General features: G+C 30.8%; 2 protein-coding genes across 2 annotated transcripts in view; both read right to left on the reverse strand.

The window, feature by feature from the left end:
- LOC143543393 (protein NO VEIN-like) overlaps positions 1–18,641 on the reverse strand; it is a 286,208-nt gene that overhangs the window by 152,745 nt on the left and 114,822 nt on the right. The window lies entirely within an intron of this gene.
- LOC143543412 (uncharacterized) lies at positions 10,951–14,728 on the reverse strand. Its single transcript, XM_077035743.1, has 3 exons — positions 14,720–14,728; positions 13,235–13,344; positions 10,951–11,218 (listed from the first exon to the last, which is right to left on the reverse strand). The coding sequence occupies exons 1-3, from the start codon at positions 14,726–14,728 to the stop codon at positions 11,122–11,124; spliced, it is 216 nt and encodes a 71-aa protein (XP_076891858.1). The 3' UTR covers positions 10,951–11,121.

The following is an 18,641-nucleotide window of genomic DNA, read 5'->3' on the forward strand; positions in this document are numbered from 1 at the left end:
AAATAAGCATACAACACCAAATCGAGCAATTATTCAAGTAAGGTATACAATCACGTTTGTGGGTTTAAGATGCAAATAATTAAAGCATTTAGTTTGATAAGTATGAAATGTCACCCCAAAACGAAAGATGGAAAAAGGGCTATGAAAGTACTCACCTCGATTGACGAATCGGGAAATAATAAATGATCGACAAATAGAAAGCTTGTAAACGAAACGAACGAATCCGACTTGAAAGCTAATTGAAAATGAATAAATAAAATATATTAATGAACTTGAACTTTAATTGAAACTACATTTGAAACATTGGACGAGACGGTTCGGTTGTTAAACGGGTTATCGGTTAGTTTGTTAATGATTAGGGACTCGTACAATAATCAATAATTAGAATAAAAATAATATTATTTTATTGGGCTTTTAAATAGCTAAACCAATATTAAAAGAGACAAGACGGGTTTTAAATCAAGGGTTCGGTTTTATAATAATGAATTGATAATAAAGTTTATAATGATATTATTAATGATAATAATAATTTTAAAAGATATGATAGATATATATATATATGTATATATATATAAGATAAAGATGTTAATAATAATAACAATAATTATTTTTAATAATACTAATATAGTATAATAATTATAACAATAATTATTATTAATAATACTAATAATAATAGTTATAGAATAGAAATCTTGGTATTAAATATAATGTTGTTGATAAAAAAAATGGTAATAATAGTAAATAATATTTAGTAATAATGATATCATACTCGAAATGGGTTCGATTTCTAAACGAGTTCATAAAATAGATATAATAATATTATGCTAATAATTAATGATAATAATATGATTTTAATAGATAATGATAATATGATTTTTAATAATATTAATAACAAATTATATATTTATAATAATGATAATAGTAATAATATTATCAATTAATAAATATAATAGTAAGTTACATGTAATAATACTATTAATAACCCTTATATATTGATATAATACTATTATTAACAATAAATTTGTTAAGTATAAAAATTATATCAAAACCGGTCTAGGATGAGTTTCGAAACCGAGACCTCTAGTTTATTAACTAACGTATAAACCGGCCGAACCAAAATAGTAATCGTTAATTTAAACCCATAATAAAAAATACAATATCCATTTCCCCAAATAAAAAAAATAACTCCATATCCATCCGACCCGAAGCAAGAACTATAACCGATACACAACCCGCTATTAACTATTTAAATCTGGAGATCAATTTATGAAAAACTCATAATACCAAAGCCCCAAATTATATACCTTTAGAGGTTCGCGAGTCGAAACTGCCAGAGAGAGAGAGAGAGACGGCTGAGAGAGAGAGAGAGACGAACATAGAGAGTGAGAGAGACGAGAGAGATAGCGAGATAGAGAGAAAGAGAAGAGAGTGGTGGAGCACCGACGGTACACGGCGGCCGGATCTTCGGTCGCCGTAAAAACGACAGAGAAGGGGAAAAACGGGGTGGCCGGCGTCGGTTGGGTTACAGGGAGGCGGAGAGTGGTGGTGTGCGGTGAGAGGTGGTGGTTGTGGCCGGAATCGGCATCGCCGGAAAAACGAGCCGTCAGGGGGCGGTGGTCGGAAATCCAGAGAAGAAGAAAGGAGGTTTGGTTGTGGTGGAGGTGGTGGTGTCGGGTTACGGGGGAGATGATGGTTGGAATCGGGGTCGCTGGAGCTCGCCGGTCGCCGGAAAACGACGCCGGACATGTGAGAAAGAAAGAGAGGTCGGCTGTGTGTTGTGAATTAGGTTTAGGTATTTTAAGTTTTATATAAATATATACATATTTACAGAAACACCCCCTTAAGTTTAAATCAATGTTTAAAACGAGTTTAAAAGTTCTAAAAGCTTATAACAACTTAACGAAAATTAGTTTGAAACACTTACGTATATTTGACGACTCTATAATATGACAAACATCGATTTATTGGTTATTAAAATATATAATATAATATTGTATAATAAATAAATAAAGTTCTAAAAAAAATGTTGAGTCGGGTTCACGTAATAAAAGTTTACAAAACGAAAACGACGCGAGACTCAAATTTGACGGATGTCACACTTTCTTTTATAATATAATAATAAAAAGGAACAAAAATATTAAAAAAATAACAAAGAAATAATATAAACAAACGGGACATTAACCATTAAAATTAAAATTAACAAAGAAATAATATTAAAAAATAACTATTCTTGCTATACAAGCAACATGGTGATATAATGAGTTTCTAATCAACCATTAAAATTAATAATTACAAAAATTGTAGGCCTCTATTTTTCTTGAACAAATATTTTCCACTTAAAATCACCCAAACATTGCATATGCAATGATTCGAACCTATTATTTTACATATGTAACATGAGACATTATACCACTAGACCAATATATCATGAGTAAGAAAACCTCTATTAATATAAAAATCTTAAACCAAAAAGTATTGTTAATTGATAAATTTAAACAAATAGTATCATTTCAAGCAATGGAAACATGCAAGTTGTTTTTCCCTAATTTATTGCCTAAGTTTTGCATAATCAAGCTTTGTATGTAGATTTCTTTTGTAAACCGACGCTTTGAAAACCAAAATAGACTGCAAAATATCAATGTTGTCTATTTAATTGCAAGCTAATGAATCAGTCGGTTTTAAACAAGCTAGAAAAATCGTTGAAAACCAAAGCTAAACTGACGAAAAACATCAATACATTACTCATCTTTTGATAATGAATTGGTCTTTTAGTATACATCATACATGGTTCAAATCGACAAGTCATTTTAGTGTCAATTCAACAACCATTCTACTTTATAAAACAATCTCTACACCACCAATAGTTGTGCAAATTACCAACACGCTAAAACATGGAAAAAGGAAATTGCACTTGTACGTTTCACAAACTTATGCAGACCAACTTTATGTCTAGTTCTACCAACTATCACAACATATAATTGCATACAGGGTAGTAATTTTCCTTGTAATGAATCTTCTTTGTTTTTCCTTTTGAAGCTAACTCGAACATGCCCATATTCTTCAACATGGCCCCCCATGTGTCAAAATATTACACATGTACAAAATGTGAACTAGCAGGGCCGTAGGGGTAACATTTCTAAAACCAAACCGAAACTGAAATTATTCGCATGCCACGTGCATCAAGAACCTGAAACATCATCTGTTTTTTTGGTTATATCATTATCGCTGATCATTTCAATCTAAACTCGTTTTAGATTTAGAATGATTAACATTTATATTTAGTTATGTTTTGACGATCAATGTTTGAAATTCTTCTATTACTTAGTTTTTTTTGTATATATTATAAACTTTTAAAAACTGATCATGAGTATATCCAATTTTTAGAATTGATCTAATTCGTGATCCGATAAAGCGGTCAACTAAATAACATATATCATTCCTCGCTTACATATGTTATGTACATATATAGACATGATTTTTTTTAAATACATATGTCATGATTTTTTTAAAATACTTATATATATGTGAATTACGACATAATTTTAAGCTAACATGACTTACATGAATACAACATTATACCTAACCATCATTGACATCATGTTGTGTCCACTAAACATGACTTAAAATAGTAGTAAGTGCGCTTTTTTGATTATTTAAGCGCATTATCCTCTAATTAAATATTATTAAAAAAATTAAATTATTATTATTTTTAATTCATAAGTTAAATTTTGTGGCCCAAAACCACGAGGATTAGGTATACAAAAGCAAAAGTGACCCTAAAATATTAGAACTCCCGATAAATGCTCTATTGCCACGTGTCAAATCGTTTGCGGCTCATAAGTTTTAAGGCAGCCCATAGCTTTTGGAGTATGAGAATATTTTATTGCAATTACTTAAATTGAAAAATCGAAATATAGCAATGAATATATGTGAGAAGAAGATTAGAAGTTGTATAAATAACGTGACCATGATCATTATGGAATCAAGTAAAGAATCGTAAAAAAAAATATTTGAACATTCGCTTAAAGATAAATAAAAGAAGTGAGCCAATAACAAAGTTAGATAACCTTTTTTTTTAAAGTTTAACATGTTGGAAGTAATTTCAGACTCTAAGTCATAAGTCGGTGAACTTGAGAGACTAATATTGACAAGCTGGTCATAATTGGTTGTGTTTCCTAATTACGTTATGTTTTCTAATTGTATTGTAATTATAATAGGTAATGTCTTTGATAGCAATTTAGGTTAGTCCTATATAAACATGTCATGGTTAGACATTATAGATTGTGGTGTGAGATGTAACCGAGTTAAGGTTCATCTAAGAGACACACACAAGATGTAACCGAGTTAGGGTTCATCTAGATGTAACCGAGTTAGGGTTCATCAAGAGTCAAACCGAGTTAGGGCTTGATAGAGTTGTAATCAGTTTTAAGAGTTAGATTTATATATTAATATAAACAAGAGTTATTCGTTTAATTTGTGTGTTGATTATCGCTCCGGAACTTGATAACAAGTATAAACATATAGTTATGCTTCTTGTTGTTATCTACTTATTTCTATTTTGTTATGATACTGAATTACTAAACCAAAATTTGAAAATGTTTCATTATTTCTTTCTAAAATTATAAAGAGAACAAAAATGGTAGTTGAAGCCTTTGTGTAGTGGACTTAGATTTTTCTAATTAATTATGTGAAGATAACTTACTTAATAAGTTGGATTGTTTTCTTAAATATTGTCTTTTTGGTTGATGTTTGAATACTAATATATTATATATAAATGAGTTGTAGAGATAATCTTGTTTAGTTGACTATAAGATTAAGAAAATGCATTTCAACAATTTTGCTATTAAATATACTCCATTATTTTTAGCACATTGTCGTTGCTAATTTACCTTTTCTTACTTAAATGATCATATTTAATTTAGTTTTTATGTTGCCTATATATATTTAGAGGTGTAAACGAGTGAAGTCGTTTGTAAGTTACTCGAGATCGGTTTGAGACGAGTGAAATCGGTCACTCGCGAGTTACTCGACATGGTTGGTTTAATAAAGAAAAAGAAATGCAAAACCACAGTGTAAACGATAACTTTTGAGAGGATCAAATTGTAAGTTTCATAATCTATAAGGCTTGCACAATAGTAGCTTAAACTTATAACTTTTGATTTTATAGGGTAAAGAGTGGTCATGAGGTCATCGACCACACTTTTTACTAAGTTTTTTTTTTGAAATTTCTATTTTATGTTTTAATCACCTTATCATTGATGGAACTTATCACTCCATCAAAGTAAGATTGAACACGTTTTACTATGTATATAATACTTGTAATTTTATGATAGAAATACTAAAGAAATACTTATTGTGTTATATTTTAATATAACTATTTATATGTAACATAAAGATATAAGAAAATAATCAAATACTTAATAGATAACGAACAACTAAAGTTGAGGCTCTATGTTAGACCGTGTGTAATGAAAGGAGTCTTTATGGAGATGTTTGGCACCCCGTTACCATAGGAGTTTTTTTTGGCTAAAATGGGCGTAGTGGACGGAGCAACTTCCAATCATTATCTCATTATTAAATAAAAAAAACAAATAAAGAAACCACCAATCACCTTCCACCTCTTCTCCCCCTCCAAAGCCCCCCCCCCCCCCCCCCCCCTATGCACAATCTTATAGGGCCAAACTCAGGAGCACTAAGAGGTCATGTGGGATAGGCCTAGACGCCTACCACCAACACACCTCGGATGTGTAAGGGCGTTGTCCCTTCATGCGTTAGTAGCTTCACGGATACAGGGTTGATTGCAAGCTTTGTTTTATTTTAATTATTAAACTAAGTTACGTATCTCAACCTCACCCCGCATGCCACAACACATTTCACATTTTAATGCACTGTAACACATCCGACTTGTTGCAAAATGTGAAATCCCTTATTGCCTACGTGTCCTCTGCATGGTCATTTGACACCTCATATTACAAATAGCTTTCGTTGCCCGAGTTTTAACTGATTAAATACCTTGTTATGTTATTTTTATACAATTTCAAAATTTCACAGGATAAATACACTTAATCGTCAAGACGTCTCATACATTGTAGACAAATACCTTGTTATTTGATATATAGAACACGATTTATTAAAAATGTATTAAGAAAAACACACTTCTTATGTTATATATTGTATTGCAACGGTTCATATGTTTTAAAGATTAAATCAACTCAATTTGTCAAAACATATTGGGTTCATCAGATACCTGTATAGTTTTGTATAGTCGGGAGTTGCTACTCGAGTTTTTTACCAAAATGGGTGGAGAGGAAAAAGTATTTACCAATATAGGTGATTTGAAAAGTAATTACCAAAATAGGTGAAATTTCTTTTTTCTCACTCTTAATTCCATTGAATAAAAACAATTTTTATTATGAGAAAAAAAATAAACATGGTTTTCAAAAAAATATTCTCCAGTTTTTTTTTTTTTTTTTTCAAAAATAAACCTATATCTTAACTTTTTTGTTTAAATAATTTATTTTAATTCTTAGTTAATAATGTTATTTAGTGTTACGATATATATGACTAAAAACAATTATATGCGGAAGTTAAAAAAAATTAGAACCGTCTTTTGAAAAATGTTAGAAACTAAATCAATTATTTTTCTCTTTTTCGTCTTTTTAGTCATATATTATTTTTCTTATATATAAATATTAATAATTGTTGTTTATGACTAAACATAATTGTTTTAGATCATTTTTAAGTAGCCTTTTGTTTTAAATGTTTTCTTTAGTCTACTCATATATGGAAACATTAAAAAACATCTTTAACTGAGAATTAAAAAAACATTTAAACAATTTAAAATGTAGTTTTTTATTTTAGAACAAACAGTTGGAGAATATTTTTTTAAAGTTTATTTTTCTAAATACCTAAAACAAAGAATTTAGGAAAAATCACAATAATGAAATTGTGATATGTCCAAAAAGACGTCGATACATCATCGACGAGTACCGATATCGGTTTGAATAATATTGATACAGGTACCAATATTGTTCGGACAGAATCGGTTAGATTTGTGAAGGTACCGATGCAGTACTGCAACTCGTATAGCTTATGTTCCAAAAAAAAATACTATATTTTTAAAATATATGTTTTACAAGAATAACAAGAAAAACAAAAATCCTCTGTATACATACATTTTCCTTTTATACATATAATAACAATAATTTCATATCTATATATTAAAAAGTAGTATGGCAGCTACATATAAAAAATAAACATATTAAAATCTACGTTATATATATAAAAAAGATTGTACATACTTATCTGAAAAATGTTTTTTAAATAAGTTATTTGAAAATTCCAAGTTTGAAAAAATATTTTAAATCCTTACTGCTATTTTTCTTTATTGTTATGATATGACAAAAAAAATAATTTGTTTATAAACAAGCCACTTAATTTTATAAATGTAATATATTTGATATTTAATAAGAATTGTTTTTATTTAATGAGATTAGGAGTGAGAAAAAAGTGACTTCACCTATTTTGGTAATTACTTTTCAAATTACCTATATTGGTAAATACTTTTTTCTCTCCACCCATTTTGGTAAAAAAATCGTTGCTACTCCTATATTGAGTCTATGAAAGGACAAAACTAGTGACTGATATCAATAAATAGAACATGATGATTGGTCCTCAAAAGACAGAGGGTGAGACGAGACCTTTGAGAGAACGGCCAATAATCTATATATAATAAATTAGCTTTTGAACCCGTGTATTATATGGGATTTGTAAAATGATAAAAATAAATAATTTCTGTTATTTTAAAAAAATAAACAAAATGAAAGGTAAAAATAAATTTAAAAAATCAGGTATGATATTTTAATTGTGATTCTTAAAATACTTTTCATGATTGAAATTGCGTGTAGCTTAACATACCATATAATAAATCTAAAAGATTCATTGATGATGATAAACCGAGTTGCTATAAATGCAAGTGCCTACACAAGCCTTTGAGGCTATATTAGTTTTTATGGAAGTTGTTTGAAATGAACCAAAGTCATCATTTTTTAAAATGATCCATACGTATTCGATGATTGCCTCATGTCAAAACAGAGTGAAACATGTGATATAATTGTAGTCCGAAATGCGACAAACACAATTTGGTAATAGGATTGCATGTCCAAAAGGTGTCTTCACATTAGGCGCAACATGTGATACAAATTTTGTATACAAAGAAGTATTTTCAATTTTGTAAACACATTTTAAGGTCTCATTTACCTTGTAAATTAATGTATCAGACAAAGTAAATGGTTTATGAATTATAAAATTTTCACGTTTCACGACTTATAAAATGTATCTTCTTCATGTTTTACTATGTGTACTACACATGGTGGATAATATGAACTTAATCTAATTTTTCGTGTAATAATGTTTAAAAGATAATAATCAATGTACATATAACATGATGATTGGTCCTCAAAAGACAGAGGGTGAGACGAGACCTTTGAGAGAACGGCCAATAATCTATATATAATAAACTAGCTTTTGAACCCGTGTATTATATGGGATTTGTAAAATGATAAAAATAAATAATTTCTGTTATTTTAAAAAAATAAACAAAATGAAAGGTAAAAATAAATTTAAAAAATCAGGTATGATATTTTAATTGTGATTCTTAAAATACTTTTCATGATTAAAATTGCGTGTAGCTTAACATACCATATAATAAATCTAAAAGATTCATTGATGATGATAAACCGAGTTGCTATAAATGCAAGTGCCTACACAAGCCTTTGAGGCTATATTAGTTTTTATTGAAGTTGTTTGAAATGAACCAAAGTCATCATTTTTTAAAATGATCCATACGTATTCGATGATTGCCTCATGTCAAAACAGAGTGAAACATGTGATATAATTGTAGTCCGAAATGCGACAAACACAATTTGGTAATAGGATTGCATGTCCAAAAGGTGTCTTCACATTAGGCGCAACATGTGATACAAATTTTGTATACAAAGAAGTATTTTCAATTTTGTAAACACATTTTAAGGTCTCATTTACCTTGTAAATTAATGTATTAGACAAAGTAAATGGTTTATGAATTATAAAATTTTCACGTTTCACGACTTATAAAATGTATCTTTTTCATGTTTTACTATGTGTACTACACATGGTGGATAATATGAACTTAATCTAATTTTTCGTGTAATAATGTTTAAAAGATAATAATCAATGTAGATATAACATGATGATTGGTCCTCAAAAGACAGAGGGTGAGACGAGACCTTTGAGAGAACGGCCAATAATCTATATATAATAAATAAGTAAATGAGAGTCTCCCTTTTGACAATTCTTTGAGCATTCGCTTACTTTTCTCGCTCTTAACTTAACAAATAAGTTTCTTTTTTCATGTCTTTTATTAATTCCTAAATTTGTATTAATATCACTATTTTTCGGCTTCTCTTTCTTCACCCAATAAATTTGCTTTCCTTTTTTTTTAATTTGTAATTTTTTGTTACTTGTTATTTAATTTAATATGCTCTTTATTCAACATGTGTAATAGACATGTTTCTAACCTATAAAGTATTAAAATAAATCAAACTTGACATATATTGTGATCGTATTTATAATTTCTTTTTTCTTTTAACAACTTATATTCTACCCATAAATCCATTTAACTGGCTACCGCGAAATTTAAACTATCGACCTCAAAAGAAAGATAACACCTACTAGCCACCAAATATAATTGCCCAAATACCCTTTACCCTTTGGTTCTTTTCTTGTATGCCTTCAAAAAATGCAACCACACATTCTAAGTATAGTGAGTCTTTGATCTCCTTGTGAACACCTAAAATTTAAATGAAGTTAATCCCAAGTTCCCAACTAGAGGTGCACAAAAAAACCGGGTCCGGACCCGACCCGGGACTGGTTCCTACCCGGACTCGACCCGCGGATAGGACCAGGTATAGGATTTCTCCCCGAAACCATACCCGGAACCGGAACCAGAAATACCCGGTCAAAACCCGAACAAAACCCGGAAGAACCGGTCAAATTCCCGACTATACCCATAACCGGTTCCTACCCGAACCCGGTTTGACTTTTGTTGACCATACCCTACCCGGTTCCGGGTTTAAATAATACCTGATTTTGTGCACGTCTATTCCCAACCCACCTATTCACATCTAAAAATGCATAAAAAATACAAATAATTAAGAATTACAATAGAAAATTCGAGAAAGTAAGAGCTGAGAGAGTTCTAATCGGAGAGAACCGTAACTGAATGTAGTTAAAAAGGACGGGAGCCCAAGCTTGAACTTATATTATATGCTTGTCTGCACGTAACCTATGTTATATACTTGCATGTATCTCCCCTCCACGGTTAATACCAACCAAAAACCGAAGAGCTTCAGTCTCCGGTATGACTTGTTACAGAATTTATATGTCGGTTTGGTTGTTAAACGATGAACAACCCTATCTGTCCTAAAGCTATCGTGACATGGGACTTTAGTCATTAATTATAAAATAGGTTAAAAGGGTAAAAACATGAACTAAATAATCAATTTTCAATGTTGCTAATATTGAAATCCTGTCAACAAAACTTTTTTAAGATGAATCACTTAATTGAACTTAATATGTTCCATTGTTGCAAAGCTTTTTAAAATTGTTTTGAACTTAATATGTTCAAAATCATTTTTTTGAACAGAAAAATGTCACTGCCAAGGTTTAAACCTATGATCACTGGGTTGTAAACCATATGAACTGCCCAGGTCCTTGACCATCTAAATCATTTTATATTTATTAAAAAGATTCACAGCAACAGAAAGTGTATCTTGCCATGCAAATCAATCAAATACTTAAATGCTTAGTCTACTACAAAGAAGGAGCAAATAAGTCATACTATCCATGATTGTATGGCTTACTACGTTGCATAAAAACAATAACATAACGTTTATGCGAAAGCAGACCGCATGGCACGTGAACCAAAAGAGTTTCTTGATTAAATAGAGTACAATAAAATACAGACCACACTTATAATATCTTTGTAAATCTTTTGACAATCTTAATAATCTTAAGTAATGTGAAACTCCAACTTACGCATAAGATTCAATCACTGAAAGACAAAACCATCACGAACTTATGTTACTTGGTGCTTTTTTTACCTCCAGCATCGCCGCCACTCCCTGCTGCAGCCTGTGCTGCTTTCTTGGCCGCTTTTTCTTGGAGGGCTTTTCCATCCCTTCATATCAATAGTGAATTTACATTTAGACAACACATTTAAACTCTCAAATACCCTGAACAAAAACTATACTATTATAAAATAAATTAAGTTCTTTGGTCAAATGTTGAAATGAAGCGTGACAAAATTTGGTCAAATCATGAGATAAATCATAAAATATTTTTAATTTGATTGGATCATACAATTCCTGATTCAACCCTCTTCCGTAAGCTAACTTCAAGATCACTTAAACAAATTCTTAATTTCTTTTTTTTTTGGATGATACTCATATAGTCATATCCTTATGTAATTTTCGAGTATTACCATAACCTGCAATTGACATTACTCGATTTGATTATATCTAACCACTATTTCTCAATACTTTTCATCAAAATTACCAAAAAAAATAGTGATTATGATTATATAGCATCAAACCATGTAATATCAACTACAAATTATTTTAATAATCGAAAAGCACAAAAACATTTGAATAATCGTCGAAAAAAAAACTCCAAGAATCTGGTTCCGCAATTTTGAAAATGAGCTGACAAAATAGGGTTAGATCGGGAGCTATGCAATCCCAAGTAAATACTCCTATTGAGACAACCGCTTTCAGCCAATCAAAAGAAATATATTATATACATAATTTTAAATTCATATACGGTATTGACTTTCGATCCAACTACGTATGAGGCTGTTAGATAACATACAAAACCTGAAAATTTCACAATGAATATTTACATGAAACTCACATTTAGGTTCTATTTGATTTCTTTATTTTGTTTCTAACAGGTATAATCGTGCAGCCATCTACGCGTATGAGTGCGTGTAATTTGGCCCCACTAACAATCGAGCAAAGTACAAGTAACTTAGTAAAAACTGAGTCCCTTGTTTAAAATAATCCAAGTTTTGGTTGAACCTAATTTATATTCGGGTAATCAGTTCTAATTCAGATTAAGGTCCTTTTCAAACCTCAACTTAAACCCGAAGTAAAAGCCCATTAAACAATTAAAACCAAAAATGTAAACAGATAATTAAAATAACTAAAAAAAAAAGCTTGAGAATTTGTCAAAATCTTGTGATGAAATCATGATAAGCAAGAACTTGAAAAGAAACCAAATCTTTTAATAAAGTATGAGACTTTGGGCAAGTCTCATGATAAAGCTCAAGAATTTGGTCAAATGTTCACATAAAGAGCAAGAATTTGAATAAATCTGAGTTGTAATTGTTTTTTTTTTCTTTAGTACTCTCACCACTTCAAGAAGGGTAAGAGAAATAGTTAAAGCGGTTTCACAAAGTACAAATCGATCAAACACTAAAAAGTTAAAAAATTTATCAGCAACCGATTAATTGAAACTTGAATCAGATTACAAGGGGTTAATAAGCATTTTCACAACGCTGTGTTGGGTTAAATTTCACAACTTTATAATAAAAACTAGGCAAATTGGATTTCAATAATCTCAACTTAATGCAGTTGGCCGATAATAATCCCAACTTAGAAATTAGCTGTCACTGGTCCCAACTTTCACTCTGTTTGTTTTCATTGGACCCCCGTTAAAAAAAACTTAACGGTGTTAAGTTTTTTTTTTCCAAATTTCAAATTGATGTTTTAGGGCTTTAGTTCAGAATGAAGATACGAGTCGATTGACGGAAAACTTGCCTCAATACGGTGGTCCAAACGACTAAAGATGCTTCAATTCCGGTGTGTAAACTTTTAATTAACAAAAATCAAGCTGTTTGGAACACCGTTTCGAGGTATGTTTTACACCAATCGTTAAGTTTTTTTAACAGAGGTCCAATGAAAACAAATTGTGTGGGATTATTATTGGCCAACTGCATTAAGTTAAGATTATTAAAATCCAATTCGTCTAAAAACTATATCATACTTAATTCTTGTTTCCTAAGATAATCACTGTTTATGCAATTAACCACAATGAATTAGCAGATCTATAACATAAAACAGTACCAAAGCTAAGTTAAATCAAAACCCTAATCAAGAATTAATAAAACAGATCAAAATTCAATTAAAAATTAAACCTTTCACGGCGTTGTTCAGGAGTCAAGCCATCGTCTTTACCCTTGGCTTTACCACCGTTACGAGCTTGAGCTCTTTCACGATCTTTCTCCCTTTGATTACCGCGTTCGATCTATTGTTAAAGAACACAAACCCAGATCCAATTGTTGACAAAAAGTATCAAGCAGAGTAATATCAACTACAAATAATAATCATAATAATAATAATAATCAAAACCCACAAAAGGATATGAGTCATCGTGTCGACGAAGAAGAAGAAATCCGAGAATCTGTATTTGCGTGATTTTGATGAAGTTGAAATAGGGTTGAAACTACAACTTGTAGCCAATCAAAATAAATTATATTTTATTTATATGATATGATAATATATGGATTTGACTTTTGATCCAATTACGTGTTAGGTCATGTTAAATAAATAACTAAATAAATGGCCCATTAGTGGTATACTTCTTTCATAGCTCAAGTAATGGCCCATTAATGTTACACTTTGACTTGTTTCCAAGCTCAAATAATGATCCATTACTATCACATGAATTTAGTGATGTTCACGAGCTGAGTCGAATCAAGTGAAGAGTTGTTTATTGCTTGGCTTATTTACAACCGAACCGAACCAAATTGAATAGTTGAAATTCAAACTGAGCGAAAATCGAAACGGGCCAAAATCGAATGGAACATTTTTTGATCGAACATCAAGCGATATCGAGCATTATTTATTTCCTTTTCACTCTAAAAATTTAATAAGAAACACGTTCGAATGTTGTAAATCATATATTTTGTAAACAAATTTATAGTTTTTAGACAAGCGTTTAATAGGTTGTAAATTTTTAAGAGAAAGAAGTTTAAAGTGAGATATAATGAACATGTAAACAAACTTATAATTTTTGAAACCTTGAATGGAACTAATGAAACTTTAAATTGATGGAATAGGAAAATTTTAAAGGAGTTTAAAAAATTGTATACATATATATTTTATGTGTGTAGTCTATAAGTCTATATATTTATATATTTGTTCATATATAATTATTATTATATAGAATAAATGAGAAGTTTGGCGACGTAAGCATATTATTGGTCCACATGGCGTAGTGAGATTGGCCGAGTACTTTTTTTTGTTGTGTATTTGATAAAGAAATGGTTATTCGTGTAAACTCGCCACTGCAATACCCGGAATAAAAAACGCTCGGGGTTTGCTAACTCACCTGGGTTTTACCGACCTTTTGTGTTTTAGTTCTAGTACCATAACAAACGTAAATGAAATCAACCGAATTTGTGTTGACTCACTGTCGCAGCGCCCAACACTGAAAACGCTAGGGTTTTACGGACTCACCTCCTCAACTCCTGGTATTGACAACAATTGAGTTTTACCAACACTCGAGTTTTACCGACGGACGCCACTTCATTGGTCCACCTCAATTTTTGTAATATTTTTGTTTTAGTCCGGTACAATAATGCATGTAACCGAAACTGACCGAATTCGCATCGACTTACCATATCCATGCTTAGGATTGACAACATTTTAGTTTTGCCATTATTTGGGTTTTACCAACCTGTCCCAGCGCAACGCGCCGGGTAAAATTCTAGTTAAAGCTAATTATCAAAGTTTAGTACAACTAAATACGTCTAGTTATATATAAAATAAATTAAATATATTTGAGCCGAATCGAACCGAGTAGACCTTTGCTCATTTCTTGGTTCGTTTACAAAGCCAGACTGAGAAGAGCAGCTCGTTTACAATCGAGCGAAAAAACGAGCGAGCATCTTTCGAGAAATTTCCGAGCGAGTTCGAGTGGCGAGCGGTTTAAACAACCCTACATATGATGTTGTAGAACTCGTTAGGAGCTAGTTAGGCGGTGTGGTAGGGATTATTAATTAAACAGACCGGGAATATACATGTAGTTTTTCCATTGTTTTAAAAACCTGTACATACCGACCGGTTGAAACCGGTTATACCGGATTTCGGTAAGACAACCGGTATTTAGAATATATCTTCATGTCAATTTTTCTTCACATACAAGATACATTTCAATTCCTCAATTATTTTAAAACGTTTATAACTTCATGCGACATTTTCTTTTAAATTCACCATAATAACAAATGTTTTTTTTATCATTAATATGAGTATAACTTTGTTATATAAAAATTGAAACAAAATTTACGTCCTTGTGTCTTATGGCTTGTCATTGCGTCTTTTGTTTGTCATTGTGTCTTTCTACTTATCATTGTATCTTTACCTTCATCATTGTCTTTTTTTCATACTAATAACACTGTTGTGCAATCATAATATGTAAATATAATAATAAAACAAAGTATCTGATACATAAAATACAATAATGAATACATATTACACAATAATCTGAAATGTAAAACACAATAGTAAATACATATTACACAATTACCTAAATATAATACACAATGAACATAATACTTTTTTTCTCAAATTAGAATAGTTTAGCTTTATCTTTTGTTTACTTTGAAATACTTTACAAAATTACTTAAATGTGAAAAACAGTTTCAACATAGAATAAGTTACACGGAAGGAATGGTCCCTGTGTTTCGGCCCAAAATTTGGATTTCGTATTTGCGGTTTAAAATTTACACATATAGTCCGTAGAGATGTTCACGAATCAAGTCGAACCGAGCAAGTGTATGCTCAAACTCGACTCGATTTGAAACTGAGCAGGTAGGTTTGTTTTGAATATAAGGAAACGAGTGGAAAAACCTTGCTCTTTACAACCAAGCGGCTCGGTTTTGCTCGTTTAGCTTAATTTCAAATTTAAATGTTACCATTGTTAATTGTCATTCAGTCAACATACTTAACAAGTTCATCAAATATAAATGTAAAATTGTTTCGTTAAAAAAAAATCTTAAAGTTCAAGAGGCTTATCGGCGTCTTCATCAACAATATCCCTCTTCAGATCGACATATATAACCTTAATTAAACATAACTAATTACATATGTTAACGAGTCAAATAATGAAAATGAACGATATATGTTATAATAAAGGCTTGTATCACAATAATCAAATCAAATAAAAAACATGGCAAAAGAACTTTCTGTGCGATTGTTTGTACCACACCCATCTAGAATCGACATATCAATGTCCAATTTTTCTTCGTCTTCTTCTTCCTTTGCATATTGCTAAACATTAAAAGTAATTAAAATTATTAATGTACAGTGTATAAGAATAAAAATAGACAAATAATGTAATAAAAGCTTACTTCCAATGTTTTTATAGTTGCTTTTGAGACAACCTTTAATAACTTACACAAAAAAAGTTCCACCATATCATTAGAGAGAGCTCTGATAGTCATCCAATATGCGTCCCCCCTACACTAAAAGCTGATTCCAAAGCAATAGTCGTGATTGGAATGCAAAAAATCTCTTTATACGTCTTGCTTAAAACGGGAAACATTGCTACAATGTTGACTCCTCCATTTCAGCACATAAAAAACGTGACTCCACATTTTTTTTGCTCTTCCAAATACCCTTTAAGTTCAAATTTTTGTTCGGATTTAACGTGTCATAGTTTGAGGAAAGAAGAAAATCATCTTTATCTAGAGTAGGTTCGTTAGGTGTTGAGATCTTTGAGCAACCCATGGCAGCCCCTGGATGTCATAAATGCGAAATAGTTTTCAAAAAGATATTTTAACTTAGCCATCACATCTTCAATCTGACTCTTACATTCATATTCTAGATACAACATTTTAAAAATTCAATTGACTAACAGCATCTTATAACATGGATCAAAATGGAAGCATGAACATAAGCATCCCAATTTATCCCCAATACTTCTCAAACTTTTCATAAATGGGAATACTCATTTTCTCAAGAAAGTATCATTTGATATAAATAACAAAAGCATTACATATCTCTTTTTTCACTTTATAAATCCATGTAAGAAACATGTTTGAAGTTGGATACATTGAATCCGAAAAACAAATTGGTAGTTTTTATACAAACATCTTGTAATATTAAATTTTCTACAAGAAACAAGTTTAAAGTTGGATATAATGTACTTGAAAATAAGTTAGCAGCTTTTATAAAAGCTGCTCTTGCAAACATTTTCGGCCCGAGTCCATTCATCATTTGTGGGACACCATATAAAGTTGGAATCTCTCAATGCATATATAACCTTCAGAAGCTCTTTTGTCGTGAACAACTGAATTGAGCATCTGATGCGTTGATTTCAACATAGTTTTTACATCAGTGTTAGAGAACGCCATGTATCAATACCAAGAGATATAGATATTTCACCAAGCTTCAATAAATGGCCATGAGACTTTTTCTAAGTACTTCACACCATCTCTAATATATGAAATACATGAGTTATTAGTACCCAAACCATCTTGTACTACTACATTTAAAATGTGTGCCCTGTGCACAACACCTAACATGAAAAAACAATTCTTCAAAATGTAATTTTCCTTTCACTTGAAATTTGCACATCAAAATAATTGTTGCCTTATCATTGTAGATGCATTACCTAAAGTAACTGTACCTCTCTTGTCTTGAATACCCCACTTCAAAAGACATTTTAAGATAGTATCGAATATAACCTCACCACTATGGTGTGGTGCAAGTTCATTGAAACCAAATGCACTCATTCAATTTTCAATCATAATCAAGAAAGTGTCGTTAACACATGTAACCAATTGTTTGGTTTGATGTCTAACAATCACTTGTAAGTGATATCATATTCACCTTTTACAACATCTTTTTTATCACGTCTTTTTCTTTTTCCACTACTTTTATACAATCTCTTGTGATATTGTTGGCCTCCTATCTCTTGAAAATAGAAAATTAATATACTTTAGTAATATTTGATTAAAGCAATGATATTCTACAAAAGAAAAGGATAACCCATGCATAACAATCATTTTTGAAATAATTTCTTGACACTCGATTTGGTCATAATCCTCATTTAACTTAATCCCGGAGGAGTTTTATTATTACCACGGTTGACGCAAATTAATGAAACCCTTCTTATTACCTTAAGATTTCAAGTATAACGCACAAGCTCGGAGGAGTCACTTTGTAACATTATGTAAATTTTTGTGCCAAGTATACCAACTTTGAAGCTTGAAGGACTAAATTGTAACTAAGACAAAGTTATATGCTCAGGTTCTAATATGTAATTAAACAAATTTCAGATTAAACGAACCGTTTAATGTTCAGACGTTTCGTATGAAGGCCAACTTTAATATGAAGATATATTATGAGACGAACCGTATTATCCTCCCTTAAGTTTCATACGGTATGTATAAAGAAAATCTCAGCCGCCAAGTATGAAATAAGACAAACCGTCTTCATATGGTTCGTCTAACCGCACGTGTCAACAAAATCTTGCAACTCAACCACAACGTGTCCAAATGTGATTGTTGACTCATCCTTGTCCTCTACATCTGGTTA

The sequence above is a fragment of the Bidens hawaiensis genome, unplaced genomic scaffold (assembly GCF_021521415.1).
Source record: "Bidens hawaiensis isolate Kalapana, Puna unplaced genomic scaffold, B.hawaiensis_p1.1 tig00013119_1, whole genome shotgun sequence".
Lineage (NCBI taxonomy): Eukaryota > Viridiplantae > Streptophyta > Magnoliopsida > Asterales > Asteraceae > Bidens > Bidens hawaiensis.

What these genes read in the sequence shown, in the direction of transcription:
- LOC143543412 (XM_077035743.1), bottom strand. An exon ending in CCTGAACAACGCCGTGAAAG is followed by an intron (nt 11,219 to 13,234) that starts GTTTAATTTTTA and finishes ATTGATATGAAG; the next exon opens with GGATGGAAAAGCCCTCCAAG.